The sequence below is a fragment of the Eptesicus fuscus genome, chromosome 14 (genome assembly GCF_027574615.1).
Source record: "Eptesicus fuscus isolate TK198812 chromosome 14, DD_ASM_mEF_20220401, whole genome shotgun sequence".
NCBI classification, from domain to species: Eukaryota; Metazoa; Chordata; class Mammalia; order Chiroptera; family Vespertilionidae; genus Eptesicus; species Eptesicus fuscus.
The window spans coordinates 57,307,219-57,330,740 of NC_072486.1; the positions used below are offsets into that span (position 1 = coordinate 57,307,219).

Consider the following 23,522-nt stretch of genomic DNA (forward strand, 5'->3'; position numbering starts at 1 on the left):
TCTGTGCTGGTTTGGACTCCTCCTATGTCTCAGGGAAGATGATCTTGCCTGAGAACTCTGAGCCCCTTTCCACTGTGGCAAGAAATTAAAACAAGGAGAGGGTATGTGATCAGTGTCTGCTAAGTTGGCCTGTGTTCACTGTGCAGCAGCTGGATGGCTCTCACCAGTAGAAATGATCCAATTAGGGGGTTAGCCCTAATTCCAGATGAGTTTTGTAACAAGGTATAGTACAGAGAGACCTTCTCCTAACATATAAGTGACCTCCCTCCCCAAAGAAACCACTCTGGGATACACACACAAATAACAATGCTACCATGACTGATAACAAGGGACCCCTAAGCTTGTAGCACTATGAATACCCTCAGGAGTAGTAAACCTTTATTCTTAAGGCTTTAATTCATTCTGCCAACAATTCAGTCATTTAAGATAAAATCTTGGAAGCCAGGTGGTATGATCAAGGTGGATACTGTAGATTTTCATCAACAACCAAGAGCGCGACCATAGAATAATGACAAATTTTGCATGGTTCATAAACTGGTTCCAAAAGTGACTGCAAAGAAACAAAAGTATTCGGAGCAAAAGCAGTATGTTTGGACTAAGGTCTGCTATTTATTGGGCAAATTTGCAAAGCACGGTGCATCACATACATTATTGCAATTGTTTCTCTTGGAAGCCCTATGAGGTAGGTATTATGTCCAGATCTTACAGAGAATACAACAGTTTCCGACAAATAAGCTGTTTGCCCATGATCACACTGCTAGGGAGAGAAGCCAAACCATAATATGATCCTAATCTGTCTCATACACCAGGATGAACTGATGGATAAAACTTATCTCCATGTATGAGAGACGCATAGTCTCAAAGAGAAGCAGAATCGCTTCATTTTATAATCACATGTAGTATCAGTGCCATCGCTGTCTGAAAAAAGGTGTCTCTAAGTAATCTTGCAGTTTACTGATTCTGCTAAAATGTCCTCAGACGTGGCATTATCAGTGAAGCTGCCCAACAAGCAAAACACACAATGAAGTGGGACTTGACCTATATTTAGTGCAAATTACAGTTTTAGGACGTTAGCTTATGGCTATACCCTGCATAGATACGTATGATAACATCAGGTTCAAAGTTATCACTGTAACAGCAAAAGACAGGAAACAACTATTCATCAATGATAGATTAAATAAATTATGGTATATTCATCCAATAGAATCTTATGCAGCCAAAAAAGGAAACAGATTCCTTATTCCTTACATACTGATATTCAATGGGGAGGGAAAGGCCAGAGCAAAGTCTATGTATAGTTTATCATTTGTGTAAAAAGCCCATGCACACATGGTTAGGCACAGAATCTTGTTCAATAGCATACAGTGAACTGCTGGCAGTGCCTGGCTCCAGGAAGAGGATCTAGGAGCTAGAGGTGGGAGAGGCCCTTCATTCTAAATCACTTTTGTATCTTGAGTCACGGGAAAAGTGATGTAATCAAACATTTTTGTTTAATTTTTTCAAATGAACTAATTATACATTTGACAAATTACAATGATAATTTCTGATTGCAGCAAAAAAAGTTTTCTTGTGAGAATCACTATAAAGTTATAAGGTTGATACATTTCTTTTAATGTGAAAAGGCATAAAATTTCCTTTATAGACAACTTGTCATTTATCCATCATGTAATGTCAAATGCACCTATAATCCCTTAAAATAAGTATGATTCTTTTGAGGAAAAAGAGCCAGATCAAATGCATCATTAAGAAAAAACATGCATACTGAACTATGAAGTCTACTGAGAACAAAGGCCATTATTTTTAATTCCCCAATTCCTGATGGAGTTCTCAGAACATAGTTTCTCAACTGATGAGTAGCAAATTGATTTACTGGTTAAATTAGCAACTATGGAGTTATATATGTCAGTTATATTGAGAATAGTATAAAATAAATGGATAATTCATCAGAAACTGGCTTCTAGATTTTAATTTTAGTGACCTTGAAATAACATAATTTAGTACCAAATGTTTAAACACCCATTATAATTGCTAACTTGTGAAGTCAGCATTATTTATATCTGATCAGCTATACAAAACTCATTAATTTTTCTTTTGAAAAAGGCAGTAAAAAATCCCAAAGAATAAGGGAGAGACTACTAATTAAAGGTCATGTTTACTAATCTAGCACCATAGTTCCAGTCTTAGGACCTCCCGAGCTGCTAGGAGGAAGGGAAGAGGTGAGGATGTTGGGAAAGTAAGCACAGTTCTTAACTCGTGGCCCCATTTGTGCTCGAAGCAAAGGCTGAGACTGGACAGAAGACAGAAGCTTTGGTTCAGATGTAAAGGAGGCCCTGGAGAAGAGCAGAGTCAGGATTTCCTGGAGCCAGTGCTGGAGTTGGCCTCATGAACTAGGGGGTTTCTTCTTGGCATCCATGTCCTTTTTAATTTCTTCAAGTTTTTTAGCCAGGTTTGGCATCTTTAAAGAGAAAAGACATTATTACAATTTTGCATCTAACTAATCAATATGCTTTGGCTTCTCTTCCTCAAAGACAAATGGTTGTTGTACAAATTTTTATTTTCCTCTGAAAGTGACCTGTTAAATAGTGGTGTCTTTAACCTCCTGACTGCAACAGAAGGATTTCAGAAGTTGTCAGTTAAAGTATGATCCCTCCCTGGAAGCCAGACCCTGATTTTGACTTTTATAGACCCACTTAGCCCCTCAATCCAGTGCCAAGTAAAAGTTGTACATACAAACAATAAATGTGATACAGTTGGATACAGTACCATATGACTCAAATGAAGGTTGACAGAGGGAATTCCCTTTGTCACACTAAAAGCTTCACTAGAAAACAAAAGTTAGTATCATGTTTCATTCCTTGTCTCTTTAAAACAATCATTACCTTTCCAGAATCCCCATTCATAGGCAGTTTTGCCACCTGTTTTTCCACTTCCCCATCTATAAAGTGAGGCTAATACAACGCTCCATGTCACAAAACTGTCCTCCTTGAATGTGCTACATGATATAGACCCACCTCCAAAATTCTGTCATCTCTACTCCTGGGTATGGGGACTGAAAAGGTTATCCTATTACTTTTTAAATTTTCACTGATCACATCAGATGCTGTAGAACTGTTAAGAATCTAACCTACTATTAGTCTGAGCTAACAAACACAGCTCAGCATCACCATGAGACCATCTAAAGTGATGGGATTTTGCCCTCTTGTGGTGAGATAGAGGACAGATAGGCTTCTGTGACTGGAAAATCTTTCTCCAAAATTCAAGACTTTTCCCTCAGATCTATGGACCCCATCTATGCTGGGAGGCTCACCTTACTTCAACAAAGACAAGTCACTACAAGTCAGCTACATGGAATCACGGAGAAAGTGAATGGTCACTTACGTCATAATTTTGAGCCAGATACATTCCAACCAGGTTGCCAAAAGTAAATCCAACCTGAAAGAACAGAACAGGAAGAGTTACACTGGATATTGAGCTCAGTACCAGCTGATACCAAGCCAAATTATAGAGGCAATATTCTCCTAAGGAGCTTAGGATAGTTAGAAACCCCAGGGTCCAGTCTAGGGCTGGACAGTACAAAGTGTGAAATTCACATCTTGCTTCTATAAAATAAACATAGAAATAGCCTCCCAAAAGGTTAGAGAGAGAATACACCAAAAGAATGGGAGCACTAACAAATCTACCCTAAATTCTCCTTATCCCCTAGCACCTCCATAAACACTTGATTGTAAGTGCTAGAAACCCAAATTAAAGTTCTGCTTTAAAAAAAAACATGTTTTTATTGATTTCAGAGAGAAGAAGGGAGAGGGAGAAATAGAAACATCAAATATGAGAGAGAATCATTGACCGGCTGCCTCCTACACGCTCCCTACTGGTGTGATCAAGCCCGCAACCTGGGAATGTGCCCTGAGCAGGAATCGAACCACGACCTCCTGGTTCATAAGTGGATACTCAACCACTGAGCCACACCAGCCAGGCAAAGTTCTGCTTCTTGTTGTTAAAAGCTGCAATTGTTTTTCTTTTTTTGTTATGAGTATTGTTATTTCGCACTGATAGGTCCCAGCCAAAAGGAGCCAGGCCAAGAGTTTAAGAAATTTTATTGCATTCTCTCATAGCGGGCTGAGACCAGTGTGTCAGTGTCAGCCCCGAGGGGGTGGTTAGGTTGTCTTATATGGGGTAAAAATATGCAATATAGGGTCAGGATGTGAGTGCAAGAGTCGGTCAAGCAGACGGGAGGGCAGGAGCTGGTCAAGGGAGGCAAGGGAGGAGAGTACACAGGTCAGTCAGGCAGAGGGGAGTTGTTCTTATCTTGCTTCTGCAGGCTCTGGCTATCTGCCTCAAGCTATGGGAAAAGGCTTATAACAATACTAGCGGCCAGGTGCACGAAAATTCGTGCACTGGGGGTGGGGGGTCCCCTCAGCCCGGCCTGCCCCCTCTCACAGTCCAGGAGCCCTCAGGAGATGTCCTACTGACTGGAAGTGGGCCTAAGCCGCAGTCTAGCCTCCCTCTGCAGGAGGCGACTGGGCCGATCAGGGGGAGGTACCGCCCCCATCACCCCGCCTCTGCTGCCACTGCTGGCTGCCGCAACTACCTGCCCTTGTCTGGAAGGACATCTGGCTGTCTGGTCTAATTAGCATATTATACCTTTATTATTATAGATATATTTCAGAAAATATATCCAAGCAGGAGAGATTAAGAGTCATTCACCCTAACACTCATGACATCAAATAAAAAGTATTCAATTTTTAAAAAGTGTTCAGTTAAATCATAAGATTTTAGAAAATGAAGGAACTTTCACAGTTCAATCTCTTCATATTTCAAAAACATGAGGCCCAGCTGAGCTGGCGTGACTCAGTGGTTGAGCATATACCTATGAACCAAGAGATCATGGTTCAATTCCTGGTCAAGGCATATGCCTGTGTGGTGGGCTCAATCCCCAGTGTGGGGCATGCAGGAGGCAGCCAATCAATAATTCTCTCTCATCATTGATGTTTCTATCTCTCTCCTTTCCTCTCTGAAATCAATAAAAATATTTTTTTAAACTTTTTAAAAACAAATAAAAAACAAACAAACATGAGGCCCAGGATAGTAAAGTGACTTGTCAGAATCATTCACAACAAAGAACACAGGGCAACCTAAATTAAATACAAATACACACTCAAAAACTGAAATACATGATGACAGAAAAGAATGGGACATACCACCAAGAGAGCATAGGGCTTGACACTCTGCCGCGGGTGGCGTCAAATGGTCAGGCCACTTAAGACCTGCAGGGAACACAGGTCCCCTCACCAGCTCTTACTCAGTGAAAAGACAGGAAGGCACACGTCTGAGAGAACTATAAATGTTTATCCTGTTGGGTGACTACTCTCCTGAACAAAAGTGCTTCATGAAAATTTAAAGCATTCCCTTCACACCAAAAGAGCCAACACTCATTAAGCTTCAAGTTTTAATGATGATCTTTAATTCCCCGCCTCCCTGCCAATAATTAATCATCTCCAACTGGACACCTAATTTCTAATTTCATAAATCTGAACTGGCATCTGATTTTTTCCCCATCGTTTCCTTTAATCAGTGCTGTTCCTATTCAACACACAGCAGAGGTGAACTGAGAAAAACAAAGTGTGACACTTAAGGTCCTCAGTGATACACGCAGTGGTCTAACCTTGAATTCAAGTTGGATATGCATATGGGAACAGAATACAGCAGGATTCTTATTAAACTTTAACTTACCTAACTTTAAACACCAAAAGCATAATTTAAATTAGTTTGCTAGTTAATTAAGCATAAAAAAGGCTATAGTCTCTAATCATAGACTATTTTTTGATTAATCAGACACATCAAGGGGGCACTCAGAAGCAAAAAGATTTTTTTCACAACTATGGGTTGCAACCAGGTAGACAGAGGTTTTCCAAATCCAGAAAGAATATTAACTTTGCTTAAGGGGGAGAATTAACTGAGAATGTTAACTCTGATACCAAACAAAAACATAGGGCCGAAAAGAATTCCATAAAGAAATAAACTAGCCTGGCCTGTGTGGCTCAGTGGTTGAGCATCAACCCCATGAACAAACAGGTCACTGGATAGATTCCAGTCAGGGCATATGCCCAGGTTGCAGGCTAGATACCCAGTAGGAGGTGTGCAGCAGGCAGCCGATCAATGTTTCTCTCTCATCGATGTTTCCACCTCTCTATCCCTCTCCCTTCCTCTCTCTCAAAAAAAATTTTTTTTTTCAATAAAAACACATTAGAAAAAGAAAGTTGCCGAGCCAGCGTGGCTCAGTGGTTGAGCGGCCATCTATGAACCAGGAGATCATGGTTCGATTCCCGGTCAGGGTATATGCCCGGGTTACAGGCTCGATCCCCAGTGTGGGACATGCAGGAGGCAGCCAATTGATGATTCTCTCTCATCATTGATGTTTCTATTTCTCTCTCCCTCTCCCTTCCTCTCTGAAATCAATTATATATATATATATATATATATATATATATATATATATACGCACACACACACACACACACACACATATATATATATATAATTTATATATATATATATATATATTTTTTTTTTTTAAGTTGTTAAGTGTCTAAATCAGCAAATGAAGTTACAATTTTTATCTTGGGACAGCTCCTGGCAATAACCCAGAATGAATACTACCTGACAGATCTGAAATATGACTCATCAAATTATATTTTCAAAAAGTACACACCCAAACCAAGTTATGACAGAATTATGAACCATCTTATATTTACTAACAACAGCTTAAGAAATCTAAAAATAGTCTTTTTCTTTAGCAAATGTAGCTACAACTAGCATTTAAAAGGATACCTTAAAAGTTTTATAGTAGCAGGTGAGAAAAGCTACACAATGACAAGAAAACCAAAAATACACATTATCTAACAACAAAGATAAACTGATCATTTTCTCAATTTAGTTTCAGCCACTGCTATCAGAAGACCTCTTCATTCCAAGGAGGCAGGGGAAATTTCACCCTTTTTTGTGCCTTAGTCTTTAACCACTGAAGATTTTAGTATGGGGAATAGTATCAGATGTGTTTAACAACTGCTTCAAGTAATAATAAAACCTACATTTTTGTACATTAAATAAAAAGTTGCTAAGGATATAACCTGTATTCCTTATACTACCACCAGAGAAGCACATTTTTAATATGTAAGCTAGGGTTTATATTCAATAATTTTCCTTAGAGAATGGAGAGGGGGGAAAAAAGCTGTTAATTAGTTACTGAGCTAGTACATTAAATAGTGACATACATTAAAAGTTGGACAATAACACTCTAGAAAGAGGTGCATCAGGTAGAACTGGTTTGCCTGTTCACAAAGAAGCTGACTTAAATATTCAAATATCTTACGAATATCTGAGAGTGGTCATCAGGTGAAAGGAATATTTAATTAAATAAATGAAATCAATCACAAAGTACTAAGTGCCATGTGCTTGGGAAATCAAAGTGCAAGCTATGTATGTGGCTTCTTCCCATGGAATGTATGATCTATTCTAGGAAGACAAGACTAAACTACATGAAGGTGCAGTGAACAAAACAGCATGTCACCACATGATGGTCTGAATGTGCCACATGGTTAAGTGCTTTGTAAGTCATATTAACGTATTCAAGAAGAAAAACCATATGATCACCAGGTGAGGAAAGAGCATGGTAAAAGTCAGCAGCCAATCACAAGAAAAACTTAAACTAGAATTAGAAGAAGAATCTGTTAGAAAATATCAGAAACACAAACATCACATCAAAACTGGACAAACAGTTCCACTACAAGGAGAAACAAGTAGGATATCCACTCTCATTACTTCTACTGGAAGTCCTAGCTTGAGAAGGGGAGGGAAATAAAAATAAGAAAAGAACACAAAACTGTCATCTTTGCCTTCACTGGAAATACGACTGCCTTCACAGTATTGCCTTCCCTGATTCACTTCCAAGTGAATCTACAGACAAACTACTGGAGCTAAAAGTCAAGACTGCTAGACACAAAAATCAATAGAACAAAATCACAGCATTTCCATACATAAGCAACAATGTGAAAATGTAATTTTAAAATGAATGCCACTCACAATAAAAAAAAAAAAAACACTCAAAAGTACCTAGAAATAAATATAACAAACCAGGGGCAAGATTATTCATTAGAAGATTTTTTTTTAAGTGATAAAAGACATGTATGATCTAAGCAAATTGAGAGATGGATCAGAACAGTGTATAGATTTCAAAAACTTAAAGTCATCAAGAAGGCTTGTGAAAAAGGGGTTGGGCCATTAAGAGTATTTGGGAAGGCAAAAAAGAGGATAAAGGTAAAAAAAAAAAAAACACAAAGAAAACAAAACACATGGGAAGGTATGAAGGCCCAATGGCCCATAGGTTGTTTAGCCTAGCCAATCTAAAACAGAGGATGTACATTGACAGGCAGTGGGAAAGGAAAATGGGGCCAGATAAGCGAATCTTAAAAATCTAGTAAAAGTGCTTGCGATCTGATATGGAAGGACACAGGTATTACTGACAGTTTCTGAGCATGTGAATAAAGCCATAAATTTTGGATGATCTCTGGCAGCTGCAAGAGAGGACAGAACCAAGGGCATCAAGGGAAACACACAGCATCAGAGGCGACAGCCTTGCTTTTTTCTGTGGCTGATGAGAGCATTTTCTGTGGCATGTTTTAGAAAGATTTCAAAACTAGAATATTCAGAGAAGCATAACTTGATCAGTATGAACCTGACATCATAACGAATGGGTGAAAGAAACAGAGATGTTTAGCCTAAGGAAAAGACTGATGGTGTGAGTGAGGGATAGAGAGTGAGAAATACCAAGGTAATGCTCTTCAAATATGCAAAGGGTTGTCATGTAGATTAGAATTGCTCTTTAACGTCCAGGAGTAAAACTAAGTAAGGAGATGTTGACCAAAAATGAAGGCAATTACCTGTGGAAGCAGTGACCCTGCTGTAACTGGAGGTGACCAACTGTCAGCTGAATGCCGTCTTTGTAGTGAAGACGAAGCATCAGCATGGTAGCTGGACTGGAGAACCTAAACTAACTCTCCCAACTCAAAGCCTACGTTTCTACACCAGCTAGGCTAGTGTAGCGATCCAGAGGTAGAGTAAAAAAGACCTGCGCTACGGACTTGGCAGTGGGAACATGAAGACAGAACTTTTTTTCTTAAGGTGAGTAATGACGAGTCAATGGCTTAAAATAATAGCTACATCTACTGTGTGCTTACTAAGTGCAAGGTAGCATTCTAACTCTTTCATGAATTAACTCATGCTCTTCACAACTTTACAAAGCAGATACAATTATTGTCCAGTTTATATTGGGGAAACTGAGGCATGGGTCACTTAAGTAACTTGCCCAAGATTATATAGCAGGTAAATATGTGACAGGCATAGCAGCCAGAGTCTGGGGTGGGGAACCTTTTCTCTGCCAAGAGCCACTGGATATTTATAACATCATTCATGGGCCATACAAAATTATCAAGTTAAAAATTAGCCTGCCATATTTGGTCAAACATTTAACTAACTCACTCTTAATGCTTTGGCAGGGCCAGACCAAATGATTTCGAGGGCCTTATACAGCCTGCGGGCCAGACATTCCCCACCCCTAAGCGAAATGATATGGAGAATGAAGGAGGGAAATAAATAAAAGATTATGTCAATATTTCAAATTTTAGAAAGCCGGGACCAGGGAACAAAGAAGAAAGTTGGGTGTGGTTTGCAGGGTGGGGAACAGGTGATGGGTCCAGACGTGCTGAGTCTGATAGAAGCTATGACAAGAGATGTTCGCTAGGCAGCTGACGACAGGGAACTGGAACTCAAGAGTAAAGGACTCAAGGTAGCTTTGCAAGCTGTCAGTACAGAGGTGCAGGTGACAAGGAACACACCCCCTAAGGGTGGGTCTGAGAGAAGAGCAGAGTCAGGGATTGAGCCTTGAGAAACACCCAGTAACCAGAAGGGAACAGCAGCCAGGACAAACAGACGAGCTCAGACAAGGGCCTTCCCCCACTGGTATCCCAAGCACTGATCCCCTCAGGCCCTGGACGGTCCAGCACCAGAGCCGGGCACCTTCGCTCTGTGCAGATTCGTCCCTACAAATAAACCCATGTGTGTTATCATGTGAAAGGACGTCGGAAAGTACTGAGACGCAGGATCCCAAGGGCAAACAAGAAGGGATTAAAGTGGGGATGGCTAAGGTACCAAGTGTTACCACTTCAAGAGGTAAGAAAAGCAACAGTACAAGAGGCAGTGTACACAAAGCCCCCAGCAGCGCCCATCATGTCAGGCTTCTCTTCAAAGCTTCCGGTTTCCTTACAACTGCAGCTAAATTATACTGCAACCAAGGAAGCTACAGAGTAACAGGGAGGAGGAGAGTCCTGCGGAGCAAGGTCTCAGATTGGGATGATGGGCCAGGATTTTCACCCCAGGAGGAATAAACGGTTTATAAGCAACACAATCCCGTGTTCCAACAGTGTCCCAGAAAATGACGAATGCAGGAACCATCTTGGAGAGTTCCAAAATGTGTGACGGCAGTGCCCACATTAGCTTGTGACTGTCCCGTCACTGCCAAAACTTTTCCCTTCACCTACCCTTCTAATCTCCATTTCTGAGAAGGAATGAAATCAGAACTAGGTGCCTTGTCAAAGAGAAATGGGACCTGTCCGAGTCCTTCTTAAGTGTCACTGCTTTAAGTACTTTAATGTATGAACTCAGGTTCAATCCTCACAAAAAAGCCACGAGACAGGTTTCCATTTTCAGATGTGGAAACTGCAGCATGGACAACTTAAATAAGCCGCCCACGTCCCCACAGCTTAAAAAGGATGCAGCCAGGGTTCAAGCCCGGGGGTCTGACCTCACCAACGCTGGGGCATGATGGCTGCTCACAGGTTAAAAGCCAGAGGAGATCTCAGGGATCGCTGACCTCAGCCCCACTGTTTTATAAATGAAACGGCTAAAAGCAGAAAGACTTGCCCAAGTTCAGGCTTGGGGACTCACTGGGCGGAAGCAGAATCAAGGTGAAAAGTAATTCTATCCACGTCTTTCCACAGACGCACTTCCAGAGCCAGAGGAGCAGCCCTGTCTTAGTTGGACAACTTATGTCAAGGATACGCCCTCCTTCTGGCCTAGAGAATTAAAAAAATCAACTCTTTGATAAAGAATATAACATGAGAGGAAGCATCTCACCCCCAGAGAACCAGATTTCCATGGACCACCTGGAATCCATGACAACGCCTGCCTCTCACTAGAGGTTGAGAGCATTACGTTTTAAAAGCACCAAGATTTGGAAGAAAGACTCTCGCTTGGAAATTTGACTGGCAAAACCTTCCCCAGGCAACCTGAACACCCCGAGCTGTGCCAGGAAACCCGTTTTTAACTGAGATAAAGAAGCCTGCGTTGACTCGGGAACACTCGTGCTCCCCTAACAGGAGCGTTTGGAGGAATCGCCTTAGACCGGGGCTGCCACGCTGAGTCAGGCGCTGCACACCCGCGGGCTGCCTGCGCCCAGCGCGGGCCGTGCGTCCGCGCCTCGCGAGGAATTCGGTTTATTGCCGGCCCCCCGACACCCTGAGAAACGCCCACAGCAGGCCTCAAGTCGGGCTGGGGTTCGTGTCCTTGTCGGGGCGGGAGAGCAGAAGGGGGGGCGGTCCCGAAAAGCCCTGAGGACCCAAAAGCGGCAGCAGATGACCCTCGGCGCGCAGGGCGCGGCACACAGCACGTAGCTCTCAAAATGCGTCTTCGGGCTTGAAAGGCGCAGGAAGACACTGGCCGAGAGCTGGAGCGAGGCAGACGCTGCCCCGCAGCCCACCCCGCGGCGACGGGAGGCACCGCGGGGCCCACGCCCAGGCCGCCGGGCCCAGGCCGGCCAGGGGTCCGAGCCCCCCAGGCCCTGAGCCGAGCCCCCGGCCCGCTTCTCGCAGCTCCACTCACCAGGAACTGGAGCATGATGTCAGCGAAGACGGCGCGAAGGGCGGTGGTAGCTCCGTGGGCCGTTCCTCTCCAGCCTCCCCGGTGCGAGGGGCGGAACCCGCCGTCGGCTTCCGGGTCACCCCCCCGCCCCGCCCTCCTCGCCTTGCCTCACCCGGAAGCCGCTCGCGGTGCCCGGGCGCCCCCTGGTGGAGCTCCTGGGAATTGCCGTCTGAATTGGCCGACAGGCGAGAAAGCCAGCCAGAAGCAAGTCCCAAGTCCCAAGTGGGGCTGGACAGTTTTGAACATTCAGAATCCAAGACCCCAATCCCGGAATCGCTGGGGCTATTACCAGAACCCCAAGGATTCTGACATCTCACAGCCTTCCTTTCAGCCACTTCAGTTCAGAGACACAGCCCTTTCTAATTATAATTGACCTGGGAGCATCTGACACCAGGTAGACCAACCTGCTATTATAATCATGGGTCACTTCAAAGGCCATATTTGTATTTTCCAGAATCTTTACTCCTAGTGGTGACCTTCATCTTTACACCACATCGGCAATCCACTACCATGTTCATGACGCACACTTTTCATCTCTTGGACCTGTTCCACCTGTGAAGTGTTAATTCCCAAATTGTACCTATGCTATCAACTCTTTGACCTCAGCCAGGTATCCAGTCCCTCATTTGTTTCATATTCTCATAAACCAGGGGTCCTCAAACTTTTTAAACAGGGGGCCAGTTCACTGTCCCTCAGACCGTTGGAGGGAGTGGGAGAGTGTGGCGCACATTCCACACATGCGCACTGCGGGCCGGGACGAGTCGGCTGCTAAGCAGGGCAGGCAGCGGCGGCAAAAACACCCGGCGGGCCGGATAAATGTCCTCGGCGGGCCGCATGTGGCCCGCGGGCCGTAGTTTGAGGACGCCTGCTCATAAACTATGAGCTCCCTTCCAGCTCCCCTCCTTTTCTGTCTGATCTAAACCCCAAGAGACTGGAACTTCAATCAAGGTGCATTAGCCCCAATTCTCTTATCCATTTTCTTCTATGATATTTGCCTTTTAAAAATTGTAATTCTTGCCGAAACCAGTTTGGCTCAGTGGATAGAGCGTCGGCCTGTGGACTGAAAGGTCCCAGGTTCGATTCTGGTCAAGGGCATGTACCTTGGTTGTGGGCACGTCCCCTGTGGGGGGTTGCAGGAGGCAGCTGATCGATGTTTCTGGCTCTCTATCCCTCTCCTTTCCTCTCTGTAAAAAATCAATAAAATATATTTTTTTAAAAATTCTAATTCTTAACCAATCTGACTTTTTTTAGTACCATACCAGTGATTGGGAACATCAAACAGAGAAAAGATGCATCATTTAGCAAATGATGTTGCTCTAACTAGGTTCATTGGTATTTTTTTCCACCTGGAAAAATTAATAATTTGAGTTCTGATCTCACACTTCACTTTACACATAAATAAGTTACAGATCAGTAACAATTTAAACAAAACAAAGCAAAACAAAAGAAATATTAAAATTTCTAGGAAGAAAGGGAGAAATCCTATATAATAAAAGGCTAATATGCAAATAGACCAAACGGCAGAACAACCAAACAACCAGTCTCTATGACGTGCACTGACCACCAGGGGGCATGCGTGGGACATGGCAGGCGTTGGCAGCAGGCAGCAGAGCGCAGAACATGGTAGGCGTTGGCTGTGGCGGGATGGTGGAGCAAGTGAGCGGGGACGCCAGACCAAGGCAGGGCACCGGTTGCTGTCATCGGGATGAGCCTCTGGTGGTTACTGAAAATTCTTTGCTTCCACGCGCCTCAGTCCTGCCGGACGCTCGCACCTGCTGCCAGCGCAGACCCCACTTGCACCCACTGCCGCCACTAGAACCACTGCTTGCGCCCGCTGCCAGCACCCAGTGCCAGCCCCGATCACTAGATGCCGTCAGTGGGTGTGAGCTGCAGCTGCCAGCCCTGATCACCTATGAGGGCTTCTCCACCTCCCCCTGCTCCTGAGGGGCTGTGGTAGGAGGGGCCAGGTGGGGGCATGGAGGATGGGCCAACCTCCCACAGTCTCTCCCCCCGGACGGCCTGCCCCCATCTGGCCCTGATCGCTGGCCAGGCTGAGGGAACCCACCCATGCATGAATTCATGCACCAGGCCTCTAGTACACATAAAAAAAGCGAAAGCAATGTGCAATATGTTAAGTGGTGAGACTGCTGGCGTGGCTCAGACCTATGAATCAGTAACTCAGGATTTGATTCCCAATCAGGGCATATACCCAGATTGCAAGCTCAATCCTTAGTAGGGGCATCAGGAGGCAGCTGATCAATGATTCTCTCTCATCATTGATGTTTCTTTCTCTCTCTCTCTCTCCCCCCCCCCCATCAATAAAATATATATACTTTTTAAAACATTAATTGGTGAAGCCAGGTGAAAGGTGTATGGGTGCCCTGTCGTTTACTCTCAACATTGGCGAAGATTAAAAATTTTTCAAAATAAGTTGGGAAACCAATAGACAAATATTTAGAAAAGGCTAGGTTGTGTACAAACAGCATGTAGAGCTTAGATAAAGTTCAGCCATATAGTTATGTATCACCTTTTTATAAAAACTCTAAGAATGACAAGGAAGGTACCACCTCTTTTTAATTTTCTAACCCCACGAAACTGATCAACTCAATAAAAACAATACATTTAAGATCTTTTGCTTATTTGAAGGAATAGATGAACTTATCCCCTAAGAGCACACGCTGCCCCAGGAGTCTCTCTCCACACGGGAACAGAATGCGGTCAGTCACATGTCCCCGCTGGACTGATTATACAAACGGTGTTTCTGGTCAGCCTTTCTGAGCAGCACACGCGACAATTTTCCTGTCCTCTCCCCCCCCCCCCCCCCGCCCCTGTATTCCTCCCCGCCACACACACGAGTGCATGGGGACACACACACACACACACACACACACACACACACACACACGTCTTCATAGCCCCAACTTCTTATCCACAGTCAGCTGCAATTTTGGAAGAAATGGGAGAAATGGGAAAACAAGTTATGAAGTCAGTAAATTAAAAATCTTAATTCCAGATTTAGCTAATATCTCTGTCCATCCGAGGTTTATAAAATGCTTTGATTCTGTGCCCCAGGTTCTCTTCTGATTATGTAGGTTCCTGCCTGTGTTCCAGATGATCAAGATGGCCATATTCCTGACCAGTGGAGCAACAGTCATTATTACTACATTTTGGATCCACTTTTATTCATTCACTCCCCTCTTAGACTAAACAGCTAAAAATTAGTGCTATAAGTGGTGGACAGTAAATTAATTTCAAAATATAACAATGACAAAGCCTTTTTTAAAAGATGCTTAAAAGCCACGGAGCCCAGCCAGTGTGGCTTAGTGGTTGAGCATCGACCTACGAACCAGAAGGTCATGGTTCGTTTTTTGTCAGGGCACATGATGGGGTTTCGGGCTTGTACCCAGTGGCGGGTATGCAGGAATCAGCCGGTTAATGATTCTCTCTCATCATTGATGTTTCTATCTCTCCCTCTCCCTTCCTCGCTAAAATCAATAAATATATATTTATGTTTAAAACTATAGAAATGTCATTATGAGATTAAAAGTAAAAGCAACACTTCAGAATTAAGAATTCATTTTCTGCTAGTACAAGAGAGTCAAGACTCATTCCCCTCTCAGCAGTCTCTCCAATATACAAAGCTGAAATAATTGGAGACCAGAAAGGGAAAAATGGACTTTCAGATGATGTAGTCACTTGAATATAAATACAATAGAGCAAGAAATAGAGGTGATTAATCAAATTATTTTACTATAATTATAACTATCATATATTATGAGCAATATAGGTAGATGATTAATTAGAGAAATTTCTCAATCATTTCTAAGGAATAAATTAAAATTATATTGTCATTTAAATGCAGAAAAGAAAAGTTAATTTTAGGAAAGACATGGCTTGACTTTTTGAGACATTCCTAAATACACTATTCTACTAAGGAGCGTGGCTATAGTTTATTATCCACTCTGTCCCATGGAGCAATCCTAAATATCATGGAAGTGTAATATAGGTACAAAGAGAGAAAAATATGAGAATTTTCAGACTATATCTTTAATTTAGCATTCAGAATTCTATCCCTAGGGAAAAACCACCACTGTGCAAAGTTTATACTTTCCCAATAATGTTGATCATTTCTTAAATAAAACTGCAAAAGATTAACCATACATTTGTTGTTCGTTGTTTTTTTTTAAAAGTGTTTATTTTTTACTAGTAAGGATGAAACCAGGCAAAGAGGTTTACAGAAAAAAATGTGCATATATAAAGAAATAGCAAAATATTTTTGGTCATAATTTAGAGACAAATTAATCTATAAAAAGGAGAGTTTTCCCCAGTTCATCTCTTCCCTAGAAGAGTGTAATAAGAACAGGCTCTCAGTTCCGTGATATCCTCAATAGGCCTCGGACACGTCTGACAAGAGCTTGTATGAAACTATAGCGAGATCGAACTTTTGAATATAATCCTTCAATGTCCAGAAGTTTCTTTTGTAGTGATTCTCCAAAAGCATTGATGGCGTCAGCCTGAAGCTAGAGGTAACACAGAGGACATTTCATTATTAAAGCTGCATTCTCCAATATTTCTTTTACTCTTCCAATTTAAAATACCTTTGGATCTTTTATGTTGTCCTTTCTCATGTACCAAATTTTTAGACCCTAGAATTTATTCATACTATTTCCTCCCCCTCTTTCTTTTCTTATAAAAATGTGTAAAATTTAAAATCTCCTTTAATAACAACTGTTGATGCTGCTGTTGACATGTAGACATATGCGCAAAAACATTTCCTGAAGGGCCAAACAAGAAGTTACTGAGTGGATGCCTTGGGAGAAAAAAACAAAGGATAATTGGAAAGAACTTTTATTTTTCCTTCATTACACAATTTAATAAGACAAAAATGTTCATGTTTTTACTTTGTAAGTGGGGGAAGGGAATCTGGCATACACTTTAGAGCTCAGATGTATTTTAGAATGCCTGTGTAGTTCCAGACGGATCTTTTTGGTATTACTCTGAAAAGCTAAAATCAAATACAAAATCAGGTGAATCTACCTGCCTTCTGTTTTACATTAAAATTAAAGCACAGAGTGAATTATTTATTAATCCTGAATGTCTTCTAACTTTGTAACAGACCAGTCTAAATGAAACAGTCATGAAGTCAACATATAATTAGACATCTTCTGGAAGATCTATTCTTTAGCTAATTCTGCACATGGCCTCACTAACATTAGCTTCCCTACACAAACCACACTAGGAAATAAATTTGTTATAAAGTCACTCAGAGGCAATGCAGTCAGGGCTAGGTGACAGCGTGGTATCTATAACGTCTGGCTAAGCGTGGGTCTGAAAAATGCTGTGCCTCTGCCCCTTTTCCTGGATAAGGCCCAGCCTTCAGCTTAAGAAGGGAGTGACCAAAAGGGTTTAGAGAAGAGCACAGGTTTTATCAAATCACGGCCAAGGACACGAATTTTAGCTGCCTAGGAGCAGATCTAGTTGTAATTCATTTTCCTTAATATTACACATCCTGATAACTGCTTTGTTCCTAAGTCTTTATATTTGTTTCATATGAGGTTTTCATTTTAATTGTTTTAGAAATGCTCTTCATTCCATTTCAACACTACTGATCAAGGGGTTACTAAGTACATAATACCCTATACCAGGGGTCCTCAAACTTTTTAAACAGGGGGCCAGTTCACTGTCCCTCAGACCGTTGGAGGGCCGGACTATAGTTTTAAAAAAAACTATGAACAAATTCCTATGCACACTGCACATATCTTATTTTGAAGTAAAAAAACAAAACGGCAAAAACACCCGCATGTGGCCCGCGGGCCGTAGTTTGAGGACGCCTGCCCTATACAGTCTTGTGCCACATAATGCCTTTCAGGCAACGTCGGACTGCACGTCTGACAGTGGTCCTGTAAGATTGTAATGAAGCTGAAAAATTTCTACCACCTATAATCTTCATTGCCATCATTAATAGAAAAAGGAATGTTCATAGTACATTATCTGCTTACAATCAAATCTATGATGAAAAAAAGAAACAAACCAAAACCCACCAGGGATGAATTTCTGATGAGAATGACACATCCTCAAGCAGGTCCCTCAGGAGGGATTGCAGGAGACACTGTTATCACAGGAGACGACAGCTCCATGCATGTTCCTGCCCTGGAATACCCCCCAGTGGGACTAGACGCGGAGGTGGGAGACAGTGATAGTGGTGATCCTGACCCTGTGTGGGCCCAGGCTAATGTGTGTGCTTGTGTCTTTAACAAAAAAGTTTAAAAGTAAATAAACAGAAAAACGCTTAAAGCTTATAGAATAAGGACATTAAAAAATATTTTTATACAGCTATACAATGGGTTTGTGTTTTGAGCTGAGTGTTACTACCAAGGAAAAAAAAGTTTTTTAAAAATTTAAAAGTAAAAATGTCACAATAAGGTATGGTTAACTTACTGAAGAAAGAAGAAACTTAGTTTAGTGTAGTCTAAGTGTGCAGTGTTTACAGTCTGCAGGAATGTACAGTAATGCCCAAGGCCTTCACATTCTCTCACCTCTCCCTCACTAACTCACCCAGACCAACTTCCCATCCTGCAGGCTCCATTCATGGTAAGTGCTCTATACAGCTGTACCATTTTTTATCTTTTATAGCATATTTTTACTGTTGCTTTACTATATTTGATATGGGTTAAAATTGCCTTCAGTATTCTGTGCAGTAACATGCTGTCTGTACAGGTTTGTAGCCCAGTAGTAACAGGCTCTGCCATATAGCCTCGGTATACAGTAGGCTATACCATCTAGGTTTGTGGGAGTGCATGCTATGATGTTCGCACAACCACAAAACTGCTTATCGACACATTTCTGAAAATGTATCCCTGCCGTTAAACGACACATGACTGTGTAATATCATAGTCTACTGGAGTTATATTTTTAATGGTTACTCACAATCTCTCCATTAAATTTTCTAAAAAATTAAGTGTTGTCAATTTGTGCCTATAAATTCTACAAAGTTACTAAAAAAATTGGGAATTTCCAGATCTTAATGCCTACTAATTACTAAACTCTTACTACGTTCCAGGCACTATCCTAGGAATCTCACATATGAAACTTCAGTTAATTCTGAAAAAGTTTTCTGAAGTTACACTATCTTTCCCATTTTTCTATGAGAAAATGGAGGCTCAGAAGTTAAATAAGTTGTTCTAAGTCAACAGCTGTTAGGTGGCCACGCCAGAATTCAAACCTGGCCTTTGTATACATCCTGAAAATTACAATCTTACCAACATACTAGACTTCTCCTTTTTCCTTTCAGAAATTAAAAAAGAGCACAGAATTGAACCTTACCTGGTCTATGTCATGTTGGCTCACTACTGTCCGTCCACTTCTAAAATCCATATTGGCTTCTGAAGCAAAGGAATCTAGAGACAAAAGACATACTCAAACCATCTCTGCCATTTATGTCTACAACACTGTGGAAGAACCTGGAAACAATGAACCACGGTGCCATGGAAAACATGGGTCAACACTGAGAACCTTATTTCAATTTTTAGTACATGGAAGCCCCCGGGAAGCATTTCACTGGTCTAGGCCAGAGCTCGAAAGCTTGTCTTCTGTTTTCCCCCAAGGGACCCAATACATTCTCATCAATGACAGAGGCTCACTCCAGCAATAAGAACCCTGGCCTCGGCTGACCCACTTCCATTCTTTTGGACAGTTACTTGTGAGCAGGGGACGCTGGAGCTGGCTCACCTCTTAATTGAAAGAAGTTGAGGAACAGCCGCTAAGATGCTTTTATGCTCTGTACAATCTCCCACGGCTAGAAGTAAAATACAAAGTAAACCTATGCCTAAAACCTAAGTAGCTCTCGATTATCCAATCAACTCTTAGTAACCTAGACACAAAAAATAAATTAAAATGTGACTCGTGCCGAAACCAGTTTGGCTCAGTGGATAGAGCGTTGGCCTGCGGACTGAGGGGTCCCAGGTTCGATTCCGGTCAAGGGCATGTGCCTTGGTTGCAGGCACATCCCCAGTAGGGGGTGTGCAGGAGGCAGCTGATCGATGTTTCTCTCTCATCGATGTTTCTGACTCTCTATTCCTCTCCCTTCCTCTCTGTAAAAAATCAATAAAATATATATTTTTTAAAATGTGACTCGTTTTTCAAGGCACTGAAATCCAAAGGCATTTATGATTCATTAATTTGCAGAATAATGTTTACCTTGTAGCCTTCTGCTTTTTAACAATGTCCTAGAGGCAAACAAAGAATCTTGAGAATCCGTGGGTGTGCAATGTAACAAGTAGTACTCCAGGTGGCGCCAAAGAATAAATAGGCAGGTCTCTATGATAACTACAAAGGAGAGCTCAGGTAAAGGAAAACAATCCCAGCAAGTGCTTTTTCCAAACCAGTTTCTGAGGAGGAGAAAAAAGGAGAGACTGCACCACCTAGTGATGTACCCACAGCCTAGTAAAGAGCCAGGGGTGAGACTCCATGGAAGATGTCTCCCCAGAAGCAGCAAGATGTGCTGAGAAGGAGGTGGGGACCGTGGGGCACTGGGCCAGCAGTCTCCAGTGTCCTTGTCTCCTGTCCAGACAGAAAGGTTCTGTACATTATCAGGGTTACTAGCTACTCTAAAGGAAAAATAATTCTATTTTGAAATATAACAGGCATTTACTGGGTAAAAAACAAACAGTAATTATGACCCTTTCCATATTGCTTTCATGCCCAAATAACATGAGAATATATAAACAGTTCCTACATTTGCAGGTTCTCTTAAAGGTCAAGTCCCACTGTGATTTTAAGGATACAAGAACAAAGGGAAAGCAGTTTAGCTCGATTGTTGATCAGCTTCACTAAACGCCGTCTTGCTAGAACATATTTCTGGGCAGTGGAGATTTTATCAACACCAGCAGGCATCACAGACTGACACAACTAAGAAAAAGAAACAAATGCAGTATTTAGAATGACACAAACTGTCACAAAAATTAATGAAAATGTACTGTATGAGGGTTACTTGTGATAAGCACTGTGAAAAACATTCAAATAAATCTAAACATCCTGGCAGGCAAGAGGCCCTTTCTAGTCAGGAAGCTATTAACAAAAAAAGGAAGCAGTCAATTACAAATGAATATTCATCTGTTGCTTTTTGAAAAAGTCCTGTCCCTGAAACAGACATTTCTAATCAACCCTGAATTTCCTGTCAAATTAAGACAGAAGAGAACAGCAGGCTTTTCCAGCAGCAGGTGTAACAATGCCCTGCAGCATTTCTGTAACAGCTGTCACATATCTTCTGAAGAAAATGTAAAGCAGACTTCTAGAGCATAAGAAACATGATCACCAACTGGAACCTCTGCAGTCACCACTCTGTTTGAGACCTCTAAGCACATGGTTCAGTTAAAATTCAGACACTGCCTCTGGCAGAGGGTGTGGTGAAGTGGGGACAGTGAATGCTCCAGTTCCTCTGTGAGTACTAGCATCGCCCAGGAGCTGGCATGAGGGGGAAGGGCTGCATGATGTAAGCCACACAACCTCAGGGACTACCTGAACCCAGTCAATAACTCCTGACTCAGTGGACTTGCTAGCTATGGCTTTGGGTATTCAAACTTCCAGTGCCTCAGTTTCCTCATCAGAGAAATGAGAAGAACAACAACATCTGCCTCATATATTCATAGAACTTGTAGCTCAGGGCCTGGCACATTATAAACACTCAATAAACGTTCCCTGTGATTATCAGAAGAGTGGCAGGAGGGAGTAGGCATTGACTACCCTGAAGAGTGACATGGAGTTTTTTAGGAAAGCTGGTGCAAACCAGGAGTGATAAAATGGTCCAGGCTGCCATAGGACAGAGGAAGCTGCAGCAATGCCAAGAGATGCCTGTGCCAAATGGGAAAGATGGCAGGCTACTTAGGGAGCAAGCCTGGCAACTCAGCATCTTTAGCTGCGATAAACGCCAGGGAATGATTCTGGGTAATTGAGAGCAGGCAGTCACTTGTTACTCCATCTCCTTGCCTGAAAATTTTACTAAGCAGGTACTGAAGACACTGAAGGTAGAGACATCTTACCTAAGGAAATCACATCTACTGAGTAAGCACCTGTAGTAGAAGCCTCCGTTTCTCAGCAGACTTTAGAGTATAAATTATCTCATACAAAGGCCAGCTGCCATTCTGCTGGTGGCAGGTGGTTTTCTTGAACAGGTGGCTAAGGTGAGGAGGGACTCTTCTTCAAGTCACACAGAGGAAGAATTTCAATTCCTCTTGTCTCACTGCATACGTCATCTTTACTCACAAGTCTGACATCAGTACCCTGGTCCTTATTAGTGAAGTCAGTGGCTTCACAGCCCATTATAAGATTCATACCTCTTTTATCTCATCTGGTGGAAGTTGCTCTACATTTTGTAGCTTGTTGACACTCCGCCGATGACTGTCATAGTAGCTGAAGAAATCATTAGCGCTCTGTTTCAGTAGGTAGACAATAATGCCCAAACCAGGCAGGCGCCAATATGGAACTACTGGAGCTTGGGTATCTAACAGAGTTGAGGATAAAAAACAATGTTCCATGTAAGTATTTTATATGAATTTCAAATGACCTGTTTTAAAACAAGGGATGCCCAGGAATTTAAGGGCATGTAAACTATTATTAAAACCAACCCAAGACTACTTTTAAATACCATTGACAGTTCAAAGGAGTGGTTAGGAGCTACTCTGAGTCCATAATCAGGGGTGAACATAAGGCTGAAGACCTTAAGAGAATAAGGAAATGAGACTAATGGACACAGATAGAGCTTACCCTTTACTGACTAAAGATGTCTTTCAGAACTCTATGTTAGTTATAAACCTTTATACCCATTTCCCCAACCCAACCCCCAACCCCCAGACAATATACACAAGTTTGGAGTTTCCTGACCCCAGGTGAGTAACTCCTGCCTCACCCTACTGCTCTAGTTACATGGGTTCATTTCCAGTCTGCATCTTTCTGGTTGCTGAATTCCCAGCTCAAAGTCATTCTTCCAAAGAAAGAAGGAAAACACCAACTAAAACTTTCAAAAACTAGAGGCCCGGTGCACGACATTCGTGCACTGGAGGTTGCAAAGGGTCCCTCAGCTCGGCCTGCACCCTCTCACAGTCCAGGACCCCTCAGGAGATGTCTGCCTGCCGGCGGGGAGTGGGCCTCGGATGTCCCCTGAGGGGTCCTTAGTGCTGCCTCAGAGGCGGGATAGACTCCTGCCACGGCTGCTGTGCTCGCCAGCCATGAGCCCAGCTTCTGGCTGAGCGGTGCTCCCCCAGTGGGAGCACACTGACCACCAGGGGCCAGCTCCTGTGTTGAGTGTCTGCTCCCTGGTGGTCAGTGCACGTCATAGCAACCAGTTGTTCCATTGTTCGGTCAATTTGCTTATTAGGGTTTTATTATATAGGATAGCAATGGATTTGAACTTTAATGAGTCTGTTACCACAGTAATTCCATTTGGGTAGCAAAATAAAATGACCTGTCTTTGACTTGACCACCTTCTGATAAAGGTACAAGGAATGGCAAGATGTCATAAAAGTTGCCTGCAGAGGGAACAGCTAGAGAAAATACCA

General features: G+C 42.4%; 2 protein-coding genes across 2 annotated transcripts in view; both read right to left on the bottom strand.

Moving 5' to 3' along the window:
- Positions 1–585: 585 nt before the first annotated feature.
- On the bottom strand, positions 586–12,038 carry STMP1 (short transmembrane mitochondrial protein 1). Its single transcript, XM_008150501.3, has 3 exons — positions 11,932–12,038; positions 3,379–3,432; positions 586–2,455 (listed from the first exon to the last, which is right to left on the bottom strand). Exons 1-3 carry the CDS (start codon positions 11,944–11,946, stop codon positions 2,381–2,383), a joined length of 144 nt encoding a protein of 47 aa, XP_008148723.1. The 5' UTR covers positions 11,947–12,038; the 3' UTR covers positions 586–2,380.
- Positions 12,039–16,144: 4,106 nt separating this feature from the next.
- Positions 16,145–23,522, bottom strand: part of NUP205 (nucleoporin 205) — an 85,836-nt gene continuing 78,458 nt past the window's right edge. Inside the window, exons 39-43 of the mRNA XM_008150502.3 lie at positions 22,302–22,468; positions 20,754–20,877; positions 20,167–20,295; positions 19,294–19,367; positions 16,145–16,490 (exon numbers count right to left, since the gene is read on the bottom strand). Of these exons, the coding sequence (XP_008148724.2) occupies positions 16,338–16,490; positions 19,294–19,367; positions 20,167–20,295; positions 20,754–20,877; positions 22,302–22,468 (647 nt within the window). The 3' untranslated portion in view covers positions 16,145–16,337. The remainder of the gene's footprint in view (positions 16,491–19,293; positions 19,368–20,166; positions 20,296–20,753; positions 20,878–22,301; positions 22,469–23,522) is intronic.